Source organism: Dermacentor variabilis, chromosome 11 (assembly GCF_050947875.1).
Source record: "Dermacentor variabilis isolate Ectoservices chromosome 11, ASM5094787v1, whole genome shotgun sequence".
NCBI classification, from domain to species: Eukaryota; Metazoa; Arthropoda; class Arachnida; order Ixodida; family Ixodidae; genus Dermacentor; species Dermacentor variabilis.
This window is the reverse complement of record NC_134578.1, coordinates 121,527,173-121,546,073: the sequence shown is the minus strand read 5'-3', so window position 1 is coordinate 121,546,073 and position 18,901 is coordinate 121,527,173. Positions and strand designations below refer to the sequence as shown.

The 18,901-nt window shown below is 46.3% G+C and overlaps 1 protein-coding gene across 1 annotated transcript in view; it reads right to left on the bottom strand.

Moving 5' to 3' along the window:
- Nucleotides 1-1,112: 1,112 nt before the first annotated feature.
- Nucleotides 1,113-18,901, bottom strand: part of LOC142563599 (ipis-1-like) — an 86,427-nt gene continuing 68,638 nt past the window's right edge. The window contains exon 6 of the mRNA XM_075674178.1: nt 1,113-1,544. Within this exon, the coding sequence (XP_075530293.1) occupies nt 1,209-1,544 (336 nt within the window). The 3' untranslated portion in view covers nt 1,113-1,208. The remainder of the gene's footprint in view (nt 1,545-18,901) is intronic.

The following is an 18,901-nucleotide window of genomic DNA, read 5'->3' as shown; positions in this document are numbered from 1 at the left end:
ATATATATATATATTTACAGAGCGCGAGAAAGGAGACGTGTTAACCCATCCGTCAAAAAGATAGTTGATACGCCACAGAGTAAATGAGCATACGCGCGATTATGACCTAATGGTTTAGAAAGCAAGCATAGGAATGCTAGGAACGTTTGCCTTAATAATTGAATTGTGTCTTGATGACATGCATTTGGTGTAATAAAATATTTAGACGCCATTTGTGTTATCACCGTGTACTTCTGTAGAAAATAAAGCCAGCAGCTTGGGCACCTATGAGGGCAGTAAAGGTGCTGGCCTGTTCTGCGTGTGAGGTATTGGGTAAGACAACAGCAACAAGACTCATCCAGGCTGCAACAGTGGTAAGGATAGTCCGGGAGGCTTCGTGAAGAAACCTTCGCTTTAGACACATCTCAAGCAGAGATCCTTGAGGCAACGCTGATTGCTACAAGTTATTTTGTTTATGACGTGCGAAGCTACTGGAGGTGTCTGATAATATTGTCGAGTGTTTGCTAACGCGTGCGTTATGAAATGGTGCTATGCATATCGCTTCCTGAGACGAGCACGTCACTTCGCTCTGGCTTCTGCTTATAACTACTCAATTAAAGAAGGTTTCCAGTTGTATCTCGGGAAGTATATGGGGGATGGAAACCACCAGACGCCACGCCCTTCCCTTAGTTATTTTAATGCGGCAACCTATCATTTATGCGTTTACTGCTTTGACCAATGCAGTTTTCCTGCACATGTGAGGGGAATGCAGCATACAACAAACTTGGTGTAATCAAATCATTGTTCTTATGCTTTCTTTTCGCATGCAGTGAAATTTACTATCGGGCTGTATACCAATCAGATCATGTTAAAGGTGCGGTGTATCGGCCAACGTGCATGCTCTCCATGTCGGTATCGTCATGGCTGCGCTGCAACAAATGTAATGTGCGTTGGCTTGCACCCCTTTTGTAATGGCTGCAATGTTGTTTTAACACTCTGTCAGAGTGCAGCTCGGGTTTCAATGGCGGGCTTACTTTTTGCGTGCATTGAACTGTGGAGAAATATAGTAGAGTCACACATGAAACATCACGTTTGAGTAGCATCAAGGGGAAGCCTCTATTTTACCTGGAAAGTTCGCCATGCGCAATTACGTTCCGCATAAACGAGCGAATTGATGTGTCCATAACAACCAGGCTGCGAGCAAAAGGGCAGTTCAATTCCTCGTGACGTCATGAGGAGATGCGACGCACGGAACCCAGCAGCATGAGTGCGTGCGGACGGGCGCACGTTACAAAGAACGCGAAGGGCCGGTCAACGGTGAACTGTGCGCGCTGGCGCGGAACCTTCACCAAGGTGCGGAAGCCGTGCACCAGTCCGCGCAGGGGACCCAAATGTGGTTTGGTGCGTGGCAGGGGCCGGCCTCCCGTCTGGGCCGTCTCGAAAGCGGCTGCATGCTGCATCAGCGTCACCCGCTTCTCGCCTGTCGTTGATCCCCACAGCTCGGCGTCCTCTGTGAACACGTGACGGACGCCGATAGCGCCGAGTAACGGTATCATATCTGTCACCTGACGGAGAAGAGGCAGACGTGGGCGGTTACAGGCTGCCCCACGCAGCATCGTGCCGTTACATGAAAGCACAGTAGGGGAACTATTTACATTGTGTATTTACAAGGGTAGCAAGGACTGGTCAACATGGAAGCCACCTAATATCAAGCAAGGCACGTCGTCGTCATCACATCATCAGTGAATGCTTATGGCATCCCACTAAATGCAAAGGTCAACATCACCGTCTCTGAGTAGCACGTAACAGGACCGCCGGTGGCAGAAAGGCTGGCCCAACGCCACTAAGGATCCACAGCAGGGGAAAGGCGCTAATGCTTGTCTCGAAACGTAGACGACGTCGATGGGCAACGGAACGAAAGGTGTAATGGGACTGGCGGACACAATCTCATACGCCACGTCGGTCACGTGTCGAAGAAAAACGGCAACGATTTGGTGAAACTATAGCGTTTCATATAAAACAACTATAGGGCGCTGAAAATTCAACTGCTAGGAGTATGACAGTCAGTAAAAGGACCTGCTCAATGGTAATGCTTGCAGCTTTAGACGTCATTCTGGCTTCATATAATGAGGCCACTGTTTTTCACTATCCGAGTAGTCACTGCTTTCTGAACACAGCAAAGTAATTATTATCTGTGCCTATGCGCAATCATTACAAATTTATAACGTCATATTCTATCGGAAAACGGCAAACTCGCAAAGCCGTTCCGTGCGCAATATAAGCGAGCTTTAGGCAAATTAGTGCTCACCCATTCCTCCACTTCCCGCCTGACGCACGACCAGAGTTTCCTGTAGTAATTTACGTTATAAAGCCTAGGCGTGAAATTAATAGTGTCACAAAACGCGCCTTCAAGTCATGAGATTGTTCAACAGCCCAGAAACAACACGGACGAGGATAGGAACACGCAACACGAGTGCCTTTGTGTTTGCCTATGGGAAGCAGGCTTAGACTACAACGTTCCTTCAATAAATATTGAGGAATAACACTTAATTACAACAGACGGGATCCAGTAGGTCACGTCTATATGCGTCATCTACGCAAGCGCACTAACAAATCTATATTTTTTTTCTCAGTGAGATTGGCGGTGTTACGGTTGGCGTGTAACACCCTTGGCAAAAGAGATGCTCAACGACTATGCCTCATCGAAACGGAGGGTAGATTCCTAATTTGATATGGTTGTCTCGAATAGTTGCTGCTGCTACACTTGGCGTGTAACAACACGGGCGAAAAGGATTCTCAACCACCATGCCTTATCGAAACGCAGGATGGATTCCTAATTTGCTGTGGTTGTCTCGAGTGGTTGCCGGTCTGGCGGGCGCCCCGCAGTGTTCTTAGGCCCCTTTGTGTGTGTGCGTGCAAACCCTTTCAGCGAACTGTCCGACGCAAGGGGAGAACCTTTCCGCGAACCAACGTCGCCCAGGAGGAGGGGAGCTGCCGCGAAGCACCGACTGGGACTCAGTGCATGTCACGTGACCTTGACGTGATCAAGATCCCGCCTACAGTTTTAGTAGGCCTATTTAAAAGGCCCCGCAATGTACTTGTTCGATTCATTCGTTCTCTTCTTCTTATCCTCCACCAACCTTTGAATGAACAGTGCTAGTTTCGGACTAGAAATCGCCTCGTCCTGGCCTGGTCGCCATGGTGTACCAGACGCCTGCAGCCCGCCAACAACGCCACGCTACCCAATAGTAACGTCGGTCGAGGTTCGAGAAACGGCATGGCAACAGCGGTTATCTTGCGCGCGTGACCTTTGCCAGCAGTTGAAAGTGGCTCTATTCTGCCTATTGCTAATATATTAATTCCAATGTACATGATGAATTGAGATGTCTGTTTAAGAGCGAATACATTACTGAGCTTGAAAGGCAAAATCAACCGCTATTGAATTCTGCCGCAATTTTCCACTTCACCGCTTTACTTGAGTCACTGACTTCGCCAAGGAACAGTGCTTGAGTTTATTTCGTGCAGCTATAGTTCGCAATCCTTCGAGCGCGCTCGCTACTTGTAATGTCTCCAAAGATCATCTATAATAGATCTTTAGTGATGTTCCTGTAAGGAAATATATAAATGTAAAGTACCGATGACACTTTTCGCCTGAGACTTTAAACAATTATACTAAAATTATAATATCAAGGCTCTGCAATTCGTTTCTCTACTCTTTCGTTCAGCATCAAATACTTTCGTTATCCTATTCTCCGTGACAAACTACTTTTGTACATTGTGCACGTGATATAAAGTCGTCGTCTCTCATGCAGACATTTCTTTAGAACGTAGTATTGAACCACTGTCCTTCCAACTGAAACCAGCGTGTGGAAGAGAATATAAAAAATTTACTATGGGATTTTACGTGCCAAAACTACAATCTGATTCTGAGGCATGCCGTAATGGGGCACTCCGGAAATTTGTACAACCTGGTTTTTATTTCTTTTTTTTTATGCGATCCTAAATACAAGTGCACGGGAGTTTTTGCATTTCGCTCCTATCCAAATGCAGCCGCCGTGACCTGGATTCGATCCCGCGGCCTTGTGCTTAGCGAAGGGAACTTCTGTATCCAAAAAAGTAGTGTGTTCACTGGCCTTTGCCCAGCACGCTATGATGTAAGAATAACTTGTACTTGTCCGCAACGACCAACGCCTGGCGAATAGCAGGGCTCGTTCTCAAAATTTTCATTCCTATTTTTATGGCTAGGCTTTCTGTTTGATTTCGATTGAGCTCATAGCAGTTGGGCTGGGCACGTAATGTGAAGTCGTAGTTGCAAAAGGTGCAATCATTCTTACATGTTGCGTGCCGAAATATCTCACACAAGACTTTTATAGTGATAGAGTTTGAAGTTTATTGGAAGCCGTGTTCCCGTCAACTGTCGCGGCTGTCATCATGTTTACTTGGCACGAAAAGTAAAATAGAAAATGTACCCTTCATTTCTCCCCGATAATGATTCGATTTCACCACTTCAACGTGAATGTCGCATCGAGGGGCCAACGAAACGCCCTCTAGGCGCTCGTATGGATATTATAAAGTTTAGTGTGAGCCCACTACGTCGACCATTGATATTGAAAGAACGACAATATTGGGCACACAATTCCTAAGCCACTGCACCTCAGCCACTGTATCGACCGTGGCTGCGTGTCAGAATTCAACAATCGTGCTATTCTAAGCCGACATTCCCAGAAACGTGTACACGGTAATATCGAGGCAGCAAGGATAAATAGACGAAAAGATGGCAACATAAGCATTCGGTCGGTTGAAATCACAGAAAAAAATTAGACCTTCTTAGATTGGCTTGCAAGTACGTAGCGCTGTTGCACATGTGAAGCGTTCTGAACGTAACGTACTTACTCGTGTCTGTCTTGCATTAAGGTTTTCTTTCTTTTTTTTGGCGAAAATGCTTTGACGAAATTACTATGTGACCACGTTTTGTTTCCACAACAAACATTGTTAAATGTCAGCGTTTCGGTTCTTTGTCTTTTTCTCTAAATCGTGTTTTGTCTGTTGTGCCAAACAATGAGTCTAGTTTTGCATAACGCTTGCCGCAGTTAACTTCTCCCGACAAGCACAGCTCCGTGCCGCAGGCAGCAGTGTTGCCTCCTGCGTCCGAAGCCACCGAAGCACGTTTTGTCGCGTACGAAGAGCTTTCATTGTTTATTCCTTGAAATGCACATTCCTGGTGACTCCAACAAGGTACTTGTTTTGCTTCTTCGCCTAGAGGCTATGAGATGCTTGCTTTCCCCGTTAGAAACTAGTCTCGTCTAGAGGTGTAAGCGCTGGGAAACTAACTGTAAAAATTGAATAATGAACTTTTTTACAAAATTTGCAACACATACAAAGTAAAAAAAAATCTACACAGAGTAATTCTCATTCTCTGTTTAACGTCACACGACTCTAGAAACGGTGACAAGAAAGCGGCAGCACAACTTTTTGAGTTTCTTCATTCTATGCTTTCAGTTTCGTTTTGAAACCCTGTTGTATCCTTCAAACGTAGCGGAATAGAGGATTCTGTCCCTGTTTAAGTCCTGAACTGGAGTTTGGGACGACACAAAGCGTGCGGAACTTTCATGCTGGTGGCAAGCCTATAGGCGTGACTGGCAGTCAACCACTCACGCCAATAGCTCATAGGTTAGGGCAGAGACCTTCATCATGTGCCAGCTGTGAACTAAATTGGTCCTTGACGTAATGGTTTTGGGGAAACGCGCAAGCTGGAGAGAAGTAATTCAGGCAAAATGAGACACCCACCCAATCGTAGCTCAGATGGTAGAGCGGCTGCCCCGGAAAGGTGGTGTTCGCGGGTTCAAGTCCCAGACCAGAACAAACTTTTCTTCAACTACGAGGCTGTTCTTTCGAGGAACCCATATAGGTTTCTTTTGTAGCAATTTCTACGACTGGGTGGATGATTCACGTTCCCTTTTTAAATTGGTGCCTTTTAAAATTTTTTAAATTTTCCCTTTTTAATTTTCCCGTTTTAAAATGTTCATAACAAGCTTAGAAACAGACTGACATGTAAACGTGTTGGAAACCTTGATCACGTGCAATGAAATTTGAAGGCGGTAGGAGCCTGCAGCGGCTCCACTACGAGTGCGTCCAGCGAGAAGCACTTCGGCTCTCAGTGACATTTTTTTTTTTCAGTTTCTGATGAGCAACTTTTTATAGAAGAGAACAAGGCGTTCGTTCCGCTGTCTTCTTGTTCTCTGCTTAATTATCGCATGCATTTATGGATAAATATTATAAATGGTGCAATAATAACATCAGCTATTTTTAGCGGAGTTTTAATTTTGTCTATAGCATGTCTGTATTAGCCAGAGATTTAAGGCATGTCGAAGAACAATTGTTGCCTAGCGGGTGGCTGAAATGTACGCAAACATGTTCCAAACCCGCCGTGGTTACTTAGTGGCTTGGTGTTTTGTTTCTAAGCATGAGGTCGCGGGATCAAATCCTGCCCAGGGCGGCCGCATTTCGACGGGGCGAAATGCAAAAGCGTCCGTGTACTTGATGTATATGCATGTTAAAGAACCACAGATGGTAAAAATTAATCAGGAGTCGTACCGTACGACATGCATCTTAACCAGATCGTGGTTTCGGCACGTAAAGGCTCATTAATATTTAAATGGAATGTTAAGAACTTGCCAAAGGCAAGGCTTTAGTCAATCGACGCGAGGCGCCATGGGCAGGAGGAACATTAGCAATGGATCGCTGCCGTTCAGCGAGAAACTTCTTGTTCTGAGGCTTTTTTCTGTGATCTCGGCGCTTGATGCAGTCGACCATATTTACACGGGTAAGCGGCAAAACTGATTAAGCGTACCCACTTTTTTGCTTCAGTTTGCCCGCAGTCCAGGATACAGGATAAATACATTTCGCTTAGGTTCTGAACGCCGCCTGCCACTTCTGCCGTTTCTGCTTGTTTAACGCGTTCGTCTAACTACACATTGAAAAGCTTGCGCCCTCGGGGGGCTTATCCGGTCCGACAACAATAATCGCCACCTAGCTTTCCCGCATCTTTTTTTTTTTTTTACTTAACTCTGCACACCAGACATTTTTGGGACACGAGCGGCATGCGCACTATCAGCGTGATATAGCAGTCTTAGCAGGAAAGCAGCGAACGCAGACCTTCATAGAAAGGACATGCAAGCAAGGCAGATGTCGATTGTTTTCCGTGGGCCAAGGTAAGCCCCAAAGCGAGGAAACTTTTGTAAGAGTAGGGACTGCATGAGTGCAGCGTGTACTGTGTCAGAATTGCTGAGGCTTGCAAGGACTGATTTTGTTTACTTGATGTGGCCCGTTAAATAGTCGCACCAGCTATCACGCAGTTCATGTTTTTCAATTGATTTTATGGGTGGCTTCGCACATGATGAACAGTTGCTGCTTGCTTCATGCAGAATAGCTGAGTTTTCCTTCATATTAACGTTCACGCCTCGCCTCGTTCGTAAGTGCCTTAAATCACGCTGTGATTTACACTAATATTTACAGGCAAATGCTTTTTAACAGCCTTATTTTCGCTCGTGGATATCTTCGGTATTATTGTTGCTTCAGAAATGCGTTAGGAAAAAAGTAGCTCAGGTCGAGGATTGCTCATAGCTACTGCATATGGTATTGCTGTTCCACTTTTACTGAGAAATTCGCGTCTGGTTTGTAAAGTTATAGTGGTGCAGTAAAATCAGAAATATTAGGCAAGGGGTAGCCATCGGGAATAGTTTCGTTGTTCAAGGCGCGGTATAAAGGGCCGCCAGTCACATAGAGGCTTCTTCGGCAGCATGTTCAGAAGGATGCCCAAGGACTTCATGATGGTCGCACAATGCCAAGCTCCAGCATATGGTCGAATGATCACTGGCAATCTCGAATCAACCCGGTGCGATGCGTCGTGAACGACTGTGGACAGATGGATTTGTGGTGATAATATGGTGGGTGACATCGTGCTTGACAGGACGCAAGAAACGGGACGGGTGAAGCAAGTCTAGAAACTCGTCGAATCACTGCTCATAAACCGATGAAGGCGGCTTGTTCGTAACGGTGCAGATGCCCGCTGTAGACGCTATAACTTGCACCGTTAGGTGTGTCGCAGCATCGATAAGACGCTTGTGGATCGTCTCCACAGGCAGGTCAAACCGACGAAGAAACCAAGAATCGGGTAAGCCGCATCCGCTACGGGGAATACCCATTGGAAAAGACGCCGCAGTCCAAGGTTCAGTGTGACGGCGCGCTCACCGTATGTCATGATGTTGGTCTTGTTTGTGGGTTGCAGCGTAACTGCAGATTGGCGATTCTTCGAAAATGCAGGCGAGGGTGGGACGACGCTAACTTCGGCTGCCGTGTCCACTAGGAAACAGAGACCAGACGCATTGTTGAAAACGAAGAATAAGTGGCCGGCAAAGAAATGGTCGGCGTGGCTACGTCCATTAGGGAGTCGGCAAGTTGCGCGAGATTTACCAGAGATAAGGCAGCTGTAGTGGCGAGCACCATGCGGACGGTGGAAGCCCGGCACTTCAAGTTCTCGGAGTAGGCCTTGATCGAAAGAAGCAGCCTATCACCGAGGAGGTGCTGAAAACGGTGCAAAAGCTGTGAAGGCTAGCGGTCGCCTAGTTCTTAAGCTGAGAGTATCTGCTCGAACCTCTCCGACAATGAAGTAGGCTTGAGGAGCTCAGCCGACAAAATGTCATAAGGGTTTGTCTCGGGCGGGGTAAGAATAAGGTCTCGGGTTTCTCCAGCAATCTACTGAAGAAGCACTGACACAACGTAGTGAAATTTGGAAGTCTGCGATGTTATCCGGGCCGTCACGAACTAGCTGTTGACTTGCGCTAGCCAGAGGGAGATCAGCTGGCCAGAACGTGGGTAGTCGGAAAGAAACAGCGGAGACTGCTTGGTACGCTGTGGCGTCGTAGGAGGCTTGTCTCGAGTCGCCGGTGGGTTCCATTCTCACCGTTGTCAGCAAACTGTTGCGATGTCGCGAAAGTCCGTGGTCACCAATATTGTAGATGTCGCGTGCATGTGTTTACGAGATGCAACTGCATAAACACAAGTAAACACAAATAAAAACAGATATACAACAGGAGCTTATTGTATCAGGAACGTTGCTCTATGGAGAAGAGGCAGCGACTTCCGGCGGCACATGACGAGGGAGTCCTCCTTCCACTATCTACGCTTGCCGAAGCGCGATCAGAGACGCTGGCTGTAGATACGGGCACTGGGCGCGTTCGGAGTGAACGCGGGGCAACGCGGACGGTGACGCCGGAAGCTCTGTTCCATTTTTCGGTGCGTTGCCTCGTTGGCGCTGCTGCAACGTCATTACGCCTAGATGATATATGACCAGTGTTATCACGCAGTGTGCGTTGTTGGATTCACAGATGAGTGCCTTATTGCTGGATAATTTCACGCACAATTGAATATATATGCAGGGTGTCCCAGCTAACTTTGACCAAGATTTTGAAAACCCCTATGCGTTCTTCCGAACACAAGTCGCGTGGATTTTAGCGTTTATCTAAACTTACAGTAACGTTTGTTATTGCTGGTCTTTTTTTAGTAATTAGCCCAGATAAGTTTACCTCTCTAAATATAGCTTGAAACATTTATACGTCAATCGGGAAGTTGTGGAGCTTCACAAGTATTGCCCAACCCAGGTGCTTCCAACGAGAGACTAAGCGTGTCCCTTTTTATTCGGGAAAAACGAAAGCCCGCGGCGTTTAAAAAGTACCACGTGACAGCGCGCTCTGTGCGCCCGAATGCGCCGCGATGACAGCGCCCTCATGAGTGATTTGTAAAACACTGCGAGCGCCGTGCCTTCCGTTCACTTACCGAGAAAGGGCCTCAACCTTTGCTCGGCTCTGAGATTACCGGCAGCGCCTGGCGACGGCGCACTGAAAAAGCGCTTCGTCAGCAGCCGCTCGCGCCTGTCGCCGCAGAACAGGCCATTATCAGCCGTTTATTTCGATATGACGAGAAGCTCATTTCTTTACAGCGTTCAAGTCGATGCGGAATAGAAACAATACACACAAAACATGCATCATACATCTGGAACCTGTGCGAGAGAGAGCATGATTTGTTACAACGGCGCTTTTCTTCCAAGCCATAGAGTTTCTCACTATAATACCTAGAGGGAAATCTGGCGCCACCGTCTATGGGAGTTTCTTAAGGGGGCACCGTGCCGTCATGGGAATGACGGTATATGTGTCTGCGAGGCTCGTGTTGGCTGGTGTTGTAAGAGGCTTCGTCTAAAACGTGGATATGGCTACATAACTAACGCGCTCTCAAAGTAAAATCTGAATGAAATTGTTCCATTCACGCATATTACATCTTTACTCACCCACACTGCATGACCAAGCGAAGAAAAGCAAGAACAGACAACCAACTGTTTCAGAGCGAGCGCGAACCTTGTCGTCTGTCCTCCAACTTTAGCGGCCCGCTGATATTTTTTACGTAACATATAGTCGCACACGCAATAACAAGTTTTCATAGTTAAACAAAACACGTTTTCGCGTAATAATAAAGCTAAAACAGCTTTTGACGTGCAGTTTTAGTAGAAAATGGATCATTGTGACAGACGGAACGGTGCTTGCCAAGCGCATCTTCAAGGTGTCCTGTCTCTCCGAGGACGATGCCGATCCGAAGTCACAATATACCGGCATTTCCATGCATACCACAGCGCAGCAGCGCCAGATTTCCCTCTAGGTAATAGTGAGAAACTCTATGTTCCAAGCTGTGCCAACGGCTAGATGCATGCGAGCTCGACTGTCTATTACTCTCGTGCCGCGCAACCGTTTTGAAGAATTTGTTTGCAGTGCCTAAAGCACGCTGTACTCAAGCGAGCAGAAGGCGAACACGGTCTTAGCCTTGGGAGCGGCACGGGGCGACAAGAAGCTGCCAAGGTATACCGAAATTGGCAACCTTGGGGAAGACCTAGCGCGAACACAATTCTGAGGAGTTACTTTACGCTGAAAGAAAGAGGTAGCTTCAAGAAGACGTGACACAGAAAGGGGACCATCAGTGAAGCGGTTAAAGGAGACATTGTGGCTTTCATGACTGCAAACGGTCATTCCAGCGTGCGTGATGGGAGGGGTGAGGTCGGCATTTCGAAGTCTTCAGTTTCAACAGTTCTTAGGAAGACTAAAATGCATCTGTATCATCTGCAACTGCATCAACAGCTGCGTGAAAGACACTCAATGGCAGCTTGATTTCTCAAATTGGATCCTTGTGAACACTGACGAAATACCGGATTTTGTTGACAAAGTGCTCCGGACGGGTGAGCCAACCTTCTCCAGAAATTGTCAACATTCATAATGCGCATTACTTGAGCAATACGAACCCGCATTGGGTGGCGCAGACCAGACACCAGTACCTGTGGTCGTTGAGTGTGTGGTGCGGTATTTTTGGCAGAACAATAATTGTCCCCATATTTTGTGACCACATCCTCACTGCTCAGCGGTAAGTGAACATCTTCGAAGGCCCAGTCGAAGATTTTCGCTCTGATCTTCCTGTAGCGTTTTTAAAGCGAACTTGTTATCAGGACTACGGTGCACCAGCTCACCGCCGCAGCCTTGCCCGAGCCTGGCTTGACGAAGCCTTCAAGCGCCAGTGGGTCGGGCGGCATGGACCAGTGGCATGGCTGGCAAGGTCACTGGAATTGACACCTATTGGCTTATTCTTGTGGGGACAGGTGAAAGACCGGGTGCACTGCAAACCTACAACTACACCAGAAGCGCTAAAGGCAGAGATTGCTGAGGCCTGCAGCGAGATAGCGTCTTGCGTCATCAAAAAGGCTACATCGGACGTACTTGAAAGGTGCCAATATTGCATTATGGCAGAGGGCGACTTGTTCGCAGACTTTCTTTAGACAGACATCACCGCGAACAAATCTATACAACCGTTATCCACGACAAGAGCCACATGTGGGAAGCTTTCGTACGACGTGGCAAAGGCGCGTATGTAATGTGAAATTACAAATTCTCTGCGGACAAGGAATGGACAGGAAGCTAAAAAATAACATCCATGTCAGTTTACCATTCTTTCTTTTGTGAGGACCAGCGTAATTCACACGACGTTATCAAGCTTGCTATAATGCGTGTTTGCTTGTTGGGGTGTTGCTCGCAACATCGAACTCATGAGCTTGTCATTTCTCCTCCGCATGCATTCTCCTAGCGTGAGAGTGCAATTATCGCCGCAGGAACGGGAGCCGCGCTGTATTGACGCGATAGCCTTAAGGAGCTCGCGTCGCAGAAAATCCGGTGTCGTCGGCGGCGTTGGCCGTGAGCGATAAATCCCGGGAGGCACTTGATAAATAAAAAAACTTGCAAGATGGGCTGGGTGGGAATCGAACCAGGGTCTCCGGAATGTGAGACGGAGACGCTACCACTCAGCCACGAGTTTCTCAACTGCCGCCCGAACCCACTGGCATTTCTCTCGGAACCAAGCACAATGCAAAGTTCTGTCGTGGGCAGTACGAAAGGCGCGAAGCGAGCGATGTTTTTTAGAAAGCACGGTTGAGAGCGCTGTGATGGTGGCGCATTCGGGAGCACAGAACGCGCTGTCACCTGGTATTTTTTAAACTCCGCGGGCTTTCGTTTTTCCCGAATAAAAACGGCCACGCTAAGACTATCTCGTTAGAAGCGCCTGGGTTAGGCAATATTTGTGGAGCTCCACAACTTTCCCATTGACGCCTGCACGTTTCAAGCTATATTTAAAAAGTTAAGTAATTTATCTCAGCTAATTACTCAAAAAAAGACGAGCGAAAAATATGGTACTGTAAGTTCATATAAACACCAACAACATCCACGCGATTTCGGTGCTTAAGAACGCATAGGATTTTTTTTTAAATAGTGGTACAAATTAGCTGAGACACCCTGTCTATGTATATATATATAATCTTTTTGTGACGTAGGCACTCGATGGCTACTCAGCAAAGGACTAAACCGGGCCTGGCCGCCAGCGCCCATTTACCTTGGCTAGCCATGTTCCACCTTGAAATATATCACGTTGCTTTTGTCTACCACAATATTCTAGAAAAAAAAATTGGTAACCGTAGGTAAGACTTTACCTTTCCACGTTTCCCAGCAGGTCTGTACGGGAATTCCAAATTGCGAAAGAAGTAGTGCGAAGGAATGCTCGTCGACATGAGCCGCAAAACACGTCTGTGGGACACCGCTCACTCGCGCCTTTATTCAGCTATGCGTTTGGCGACTTCATAGACTGGTGTACGAGTATATGGCGATGTCACGTGTACTCATCTGTAGCCAGGACGCTATAATGTGCACAGACATTGTGCAGTGCGGAGTCGTTTGAACATAATTCTGCACGAAAGAAGCCCGCCTATAATTGTGGTAGAGAAAAAGTATTACGGCAAGGTAAATCAAACACTGTACACATTGCACTAATGTAGAAAACTAAGCAACTACTTAATACGAGCTTCGAATTCATATAACAGGGCTTCGTTGCATTTTCCTTCAAGGCGCATCTGGCATGAGCGCTCCGAGTTTTCTCGAAATACTGTTATGTTGTGTGGAGGCCCGCGCCTTTACCACAGCTGTCACCGCTGAAGTAGTGGTCTCACCCTCACAAAAATATATCGCAGCGATGAACGACAGCTACCCTTACTGTAAGGTGTTGTGTGCTACTGCATCTCGAGCGTATATTGGAAAACGGTCTCGAAGTGGCTGTCAGTGGTGCCTCTTTCGGCGGTGAACTGCGCGTGTATCCGCTGCTGGTAGGAAAAACAGGCAGACTCAACTCTACTTGACATCGACGCAACGCGAGGCACTATTTGTGTGAATAGCTCAATAACCACGTGTGTGTGCACATCAGGTACACTGTTAGCAAAAATGATCCGAGATGGGAGTAAATGGCTTGTCCTCTAGCGCATTCCGTGATGGGAGGTAAATATACTCCGGGTAGGCGGAGTAAAAGATTTACTCCGCTGCTGAACGGAGGTTGTGGAGGCACTTATGGGAGTATATGTTTACCTCCATCGCGGAGGTTGTGGAGGTACTTATGGGAGTATATGTTTACTTCCATCGCGGAGCGTCTGCGGGCAACTATGGGAGTATATGTTTACCTCCATCGCGGAGGTTGTGGAGGTACTTATGGGAGTATATGTTTACTTCCATCGCGGAGCTTCTGCGGGCAACTATGGGAGTATGTTTACCTCCATCAAAGCGCTTTTGCAGGGAACTATGGGAGTATATGTTTACCTCCATCAAAGAGCTTTCGCAGGGAACTATGGGAGCACGTGTTTACCTCCATCGCGGAGCTTTTGTAGGGAACTATGGGAGTATATGTTTACCTCCATCAAAGAGCTTTCGCATGGAACTATGGGAGCATGTGTTTACCTCCATTGCGGAGCTTTTGTAGGGAAATATGGGAGCATATGTTTACCTCCATCAAGGAGCTTATGCAGGGAATTATGGGAGCATGTGTTTACATCCATCACGGAGCTTTTGCAGGAAGCTATGGGAATACTTTTTTACATTCGAGGGAGGCTTTTCAAAGTACCATAGTATTTCTTTACAATGATCATGGAGGTTTTACAGGAACATATGGGAGTATCTGTTCACATGACTCGGCTAGTATGCCAATTTAAGAATTTTCAATATTGATTTTCCACACTCAGAAATACACAATATATTGGTTTGCAAGCTAGAAGATGCAAACAAAAGTAAGCAAAGTAGTGCTTTGTAGAAAATAAATTTATTGCATAAGCAGAGGCAAGGAAGAAATGGACGACGCAAACACAATCTCTCAACTGGTTTTTGATTCTTTTTTGCCCATGTGTTATCTGCACAAACCAAACAGTAAGAATAGAAAGCAACTCATCCAGCTGCAGGTTTAAGCCAAGACCTTATGAAGTACATAAAAAATACATGGAAATCAGCTACAAGTGCCTAAACAAGGTGCAATACAGTTATTGTAGAAATAACATAGCTATAACAGTGCGTTCTCTGACAAATCTAGACTGTGGTACTACAAAAGGTAAAGAGGACATCATTTCTCATTAATATTGACATGTGCAAGAGTTAAAGCAGCAAAAAGTTGAGAAGACGCCCAAACACTTATTGCACTTCAAAATTAAATGATTAGGAAAATGAAAGTTCTGGTAGGCACTAACTGAGCCATTTTTACTGTGACAAGCTGGCAGAGTGGACTAAATAAAGCAGAGTTCAGCTTTGCTTTTTTCCCCCATATTACCGAAAGGCAAACATAGTGGCTAAGAGAGAGTCGTAAGGGATGGTAAAATGTTCATTGTATTGTACCCCGATTTTAAGAGCGGGTGAAAGTGCATGCCCTTAATAGCAGCACCGCCTCACAATTCCTTGCACAGACTGACTCTAGGAACTTTGAAGCCGGTGGATCATGCCCTTAGCTCCGAACATACGTCATGCTTAAATTTCTTAACACAATAACATTGAAAGAAAAAGCAGTCTCAAGAAAAGCAACAAAAGTGGCAGAATGACAAGTGGGCTTCTGATGGCCATCATCCAAACTTCCTTACTGATATTCCACCTGGGCAATGCTGCTGGTGCAAGAAGGCTTACAGAGCCTTAGAACCACCGTGGGCTCACTTCTGACGATTAAAGGCAAAAAACAGGCAGTGCTGAAGACCGCATCATAAAAGAACATGTGGCCTAGTTGAGATGACAACTTTTGGAAGCTTCATTCCGTAACATGTCGGAAAGGATAAAAAGTAAAAAAAAAAATCTTTCAGTGAAGTGTGCCAATCTGAACTCAACATTACAGCGCGAACACCTAAGACGAACCACAAAAAGACAACACACACTGGCGCTTTTTGTGGTTCGTCTTAGGTGTTTGCGCTGTAACGTTAAGTTCAGAATTATGTACCAACTAGGCCCAAATGAAGTTTTACTGTGCCAATCTGACAACACTGTTATAAGAGATTTCTCACACCCTTCAGAGGAATAAGGGATCTGATTGCTGGCTCACAGCCTTGCTTGCACACAGCAAGTGCTGCTGCACTCGAGCATGGTCAAGGCTGGTTGTATTAGTGATAGCCTGCATGCAGGCTAGCAGCAGCTTGGCATCTGCTTTTACGGCAGCAGCCATACAAGGACCTTGCTGACTTAACACAAAGCCAGTATAATAAAATGCAAGAAACAAAAATTATGAATTACTTATTCAGAAACCGTGCAAATAAGCTATGTATTCAAACAAGGTATATGCAGGTAACTTTTATTTTATAATTGTTGATAATTATGTCTCAAAACAAGTTCAAGGCTCCGAACCAGCATTGCATTTACATTTAATGCAGCTGCATCCACATTGTAACTTTTCTTAACAGCATCGCTTAAGATGTTGGAAGCCTCAATGGCACTGCATATATTGCACATAATTAAAAAAAGAATATAGACTGTAACCATTGTGAAACACCTCGTAACAGTGTTGCTGTAAGACAATGACACTGCAGATATTACACATAACTAATAAGTAAATAAAAGGTATATATAAGCAACGAAATAGAAAGTGCACTAGTAGCAGACAAGGGAGGCATGTTAAACAACACATTAAAATGGCATAAGGCATTTGAACATAATGCTGAGAACACTTGTGGTTTACGATAATCATCAAGTGAAGCATGCAGAAAAGTGTTAGCCATGTTAGCCAATTCCACGGCCTTCAAGACCTACAATGCCATAAACTAGTGTCTCAAGGTGTACACTCCTGGCCATTTGTGCAACTGAAGTCAACGAAGTATGCTTCCATTCAAGCCAGGGTACCATCTCTTTTCCGGTTTGCACTGCACTCTTTTCATATGTTGAATACAAACCTTGGCCACCTTGGCAAGGAACAGTACCAACAGATGAGATAAAACAAAAGACAAACACAGTGCTGACTGACAAGTGGATACGTTTGCTACCATGCTTTCCCTTTTCACACTGTCACGAGTCACCGGCAGAGCATGTGCGATAATGTGGAGCAGACTACATTGGTCAGTGAAATGGAGAATGGATACATGAGGTGAGGAAGCATGTGAAGTGTCAGAGAAAAATTGAAGGAAAAGGGGAGGAAAACCAAGGAGCGCGCATTGCTGACATGGATGAGAAGCAAGGCAGTCGCATCTCTAGCTGTGCTTTGGAGATGGGAACTAGTAGCTTGGGACCACGGACAGACGAGAGGACATCCAAGAGTTGGCCAACAACAGCTTCCAAGACCTGACTACATCGGCATGATTATGCTCTGCAACCCCAACCCAACGCCACACTGCCATAACCGGCCTTGTCCAGTGCCACAATCACCTGACCACGTCGGCCACACAATGCCTGACTAGTCCAGACTGCGTCCTGTGTAATGCAAGTCTCGTAAGGGGGCTACAACCTCGTCACTCACAACGAAGGTCTATGTCTACGTCGTGTTGCAACTACGCAGGCTGACATCTTGCACCACGCCTTGCCGACGTTCACTGCTACTCTGACAGTCAGAACATTCAATTCTTGGGGACTGTCACTTGGCCAGTCAGACTATAAACATTATACAGCTAATTTCTCATTTGTTTTGATTATGTATATACCTAGTTTTGTTAATCTCTTTTGTGTACAGGGTATATTTTGTGCGCACTTACTTTGCTGGTCATTTGTTTTGGGTTATATTGTGTCTTGGGAAAAATATTTAACATATTTGCATTGCGTCTCTGTCCATTCCTGGAGAGGTGAAATTCGTGACAGTTGGCAAGCCTGTCAGGATTTGTTCTTCCTGTCGTGCTCTGCCACATGAGCAAGGGTCTCGCTTATGCCACGGATGTACGGTATTGAAGCCCGTTTTTTGGGGGGTCCAGGGTGGGTGGGTACTGCGTGAGCCAGCTGGCACCCTACTGAGTCAATGAAGTACTCAGGGTATCCCCAAGCCATCAATTCCCACCGCACAAGTGAATTGTCTGGCATGTGGTCTTCTGCTGTTGTGCACACATTTTTCACCCAACGAAGGAGAGAGCAGACAACAGACCTCTTCTGCGAAGCAAGGTGCACCAATGTGTGGTTGAGGTAGCGCCCCGTGTGAGTTAGCTTCCTAAACACCTCGAATAACAGGTTTGGCCCTTCGCGTGGCACAAGGGTGTCCAATGGCAGTTGACCTTCACATTCCACTTCTATGGTGAACCTAATTTTGCTTGCGATTGTTTAAGTGAGCCGTGAAGAGGTCGAGGTTTAAGTCAAGGTTAGCTCGTTTACATCGACACCTAAGGTCTTCAGATATGTCGACTGTTTCAGAGTTTTGCAACAACAGAATATTCACCTCTTGACGGCTCACCTAAACAGTAATGCAAGCAGCAATTAAGTTCACCATAGAAGTGGAATCTGAAGGCCAACTGTCATTCTTGGACAGCCTCGTGCAACATAAAGGGCCAAACCTGTTATTCGAGGTGTTTAGGAAGCTAACTCACACGGGGCGCTACCTCAACTACACATTGGTGCACCCTGCTTCGCAAAAGAGGTCTGTAATCTGCTCTCTCCTTCGTTGGGTGAAAAATGTGTGCACAACAGCAGAAGACCACATGGCAGGCAATTCACTTGTGCAGTGGGAATTGATGGCTTGTGGATACCCTGAGTACTCCATTGACACAGTAGGGTGCCAGCTGGCTTGCGCAGTACCCACCCACCCTGGACCCCCCGAAAAATGGGCTTCAATACCATATGTCCCCTGCATAAGCGAGACCCTTGCATGCGTTGTGGTCATATGATGTGCAGGCTGTGCATGTTCCAAAACGTAAACACGAGCTCATGCATGTGAAAGACCGTTCGAAAAAGGGCAAGTTCCCAGGCGTAGTGTAGGTCCTTCGGTGTGCGAACTGTCGGTATGACTACATCGGAGAAACCGGCAACTCTAAAAAAAGACTTAAACAGCACAGGAATGATGTCCAGAAACGATACTTTGCATCGAATGCCCTGGC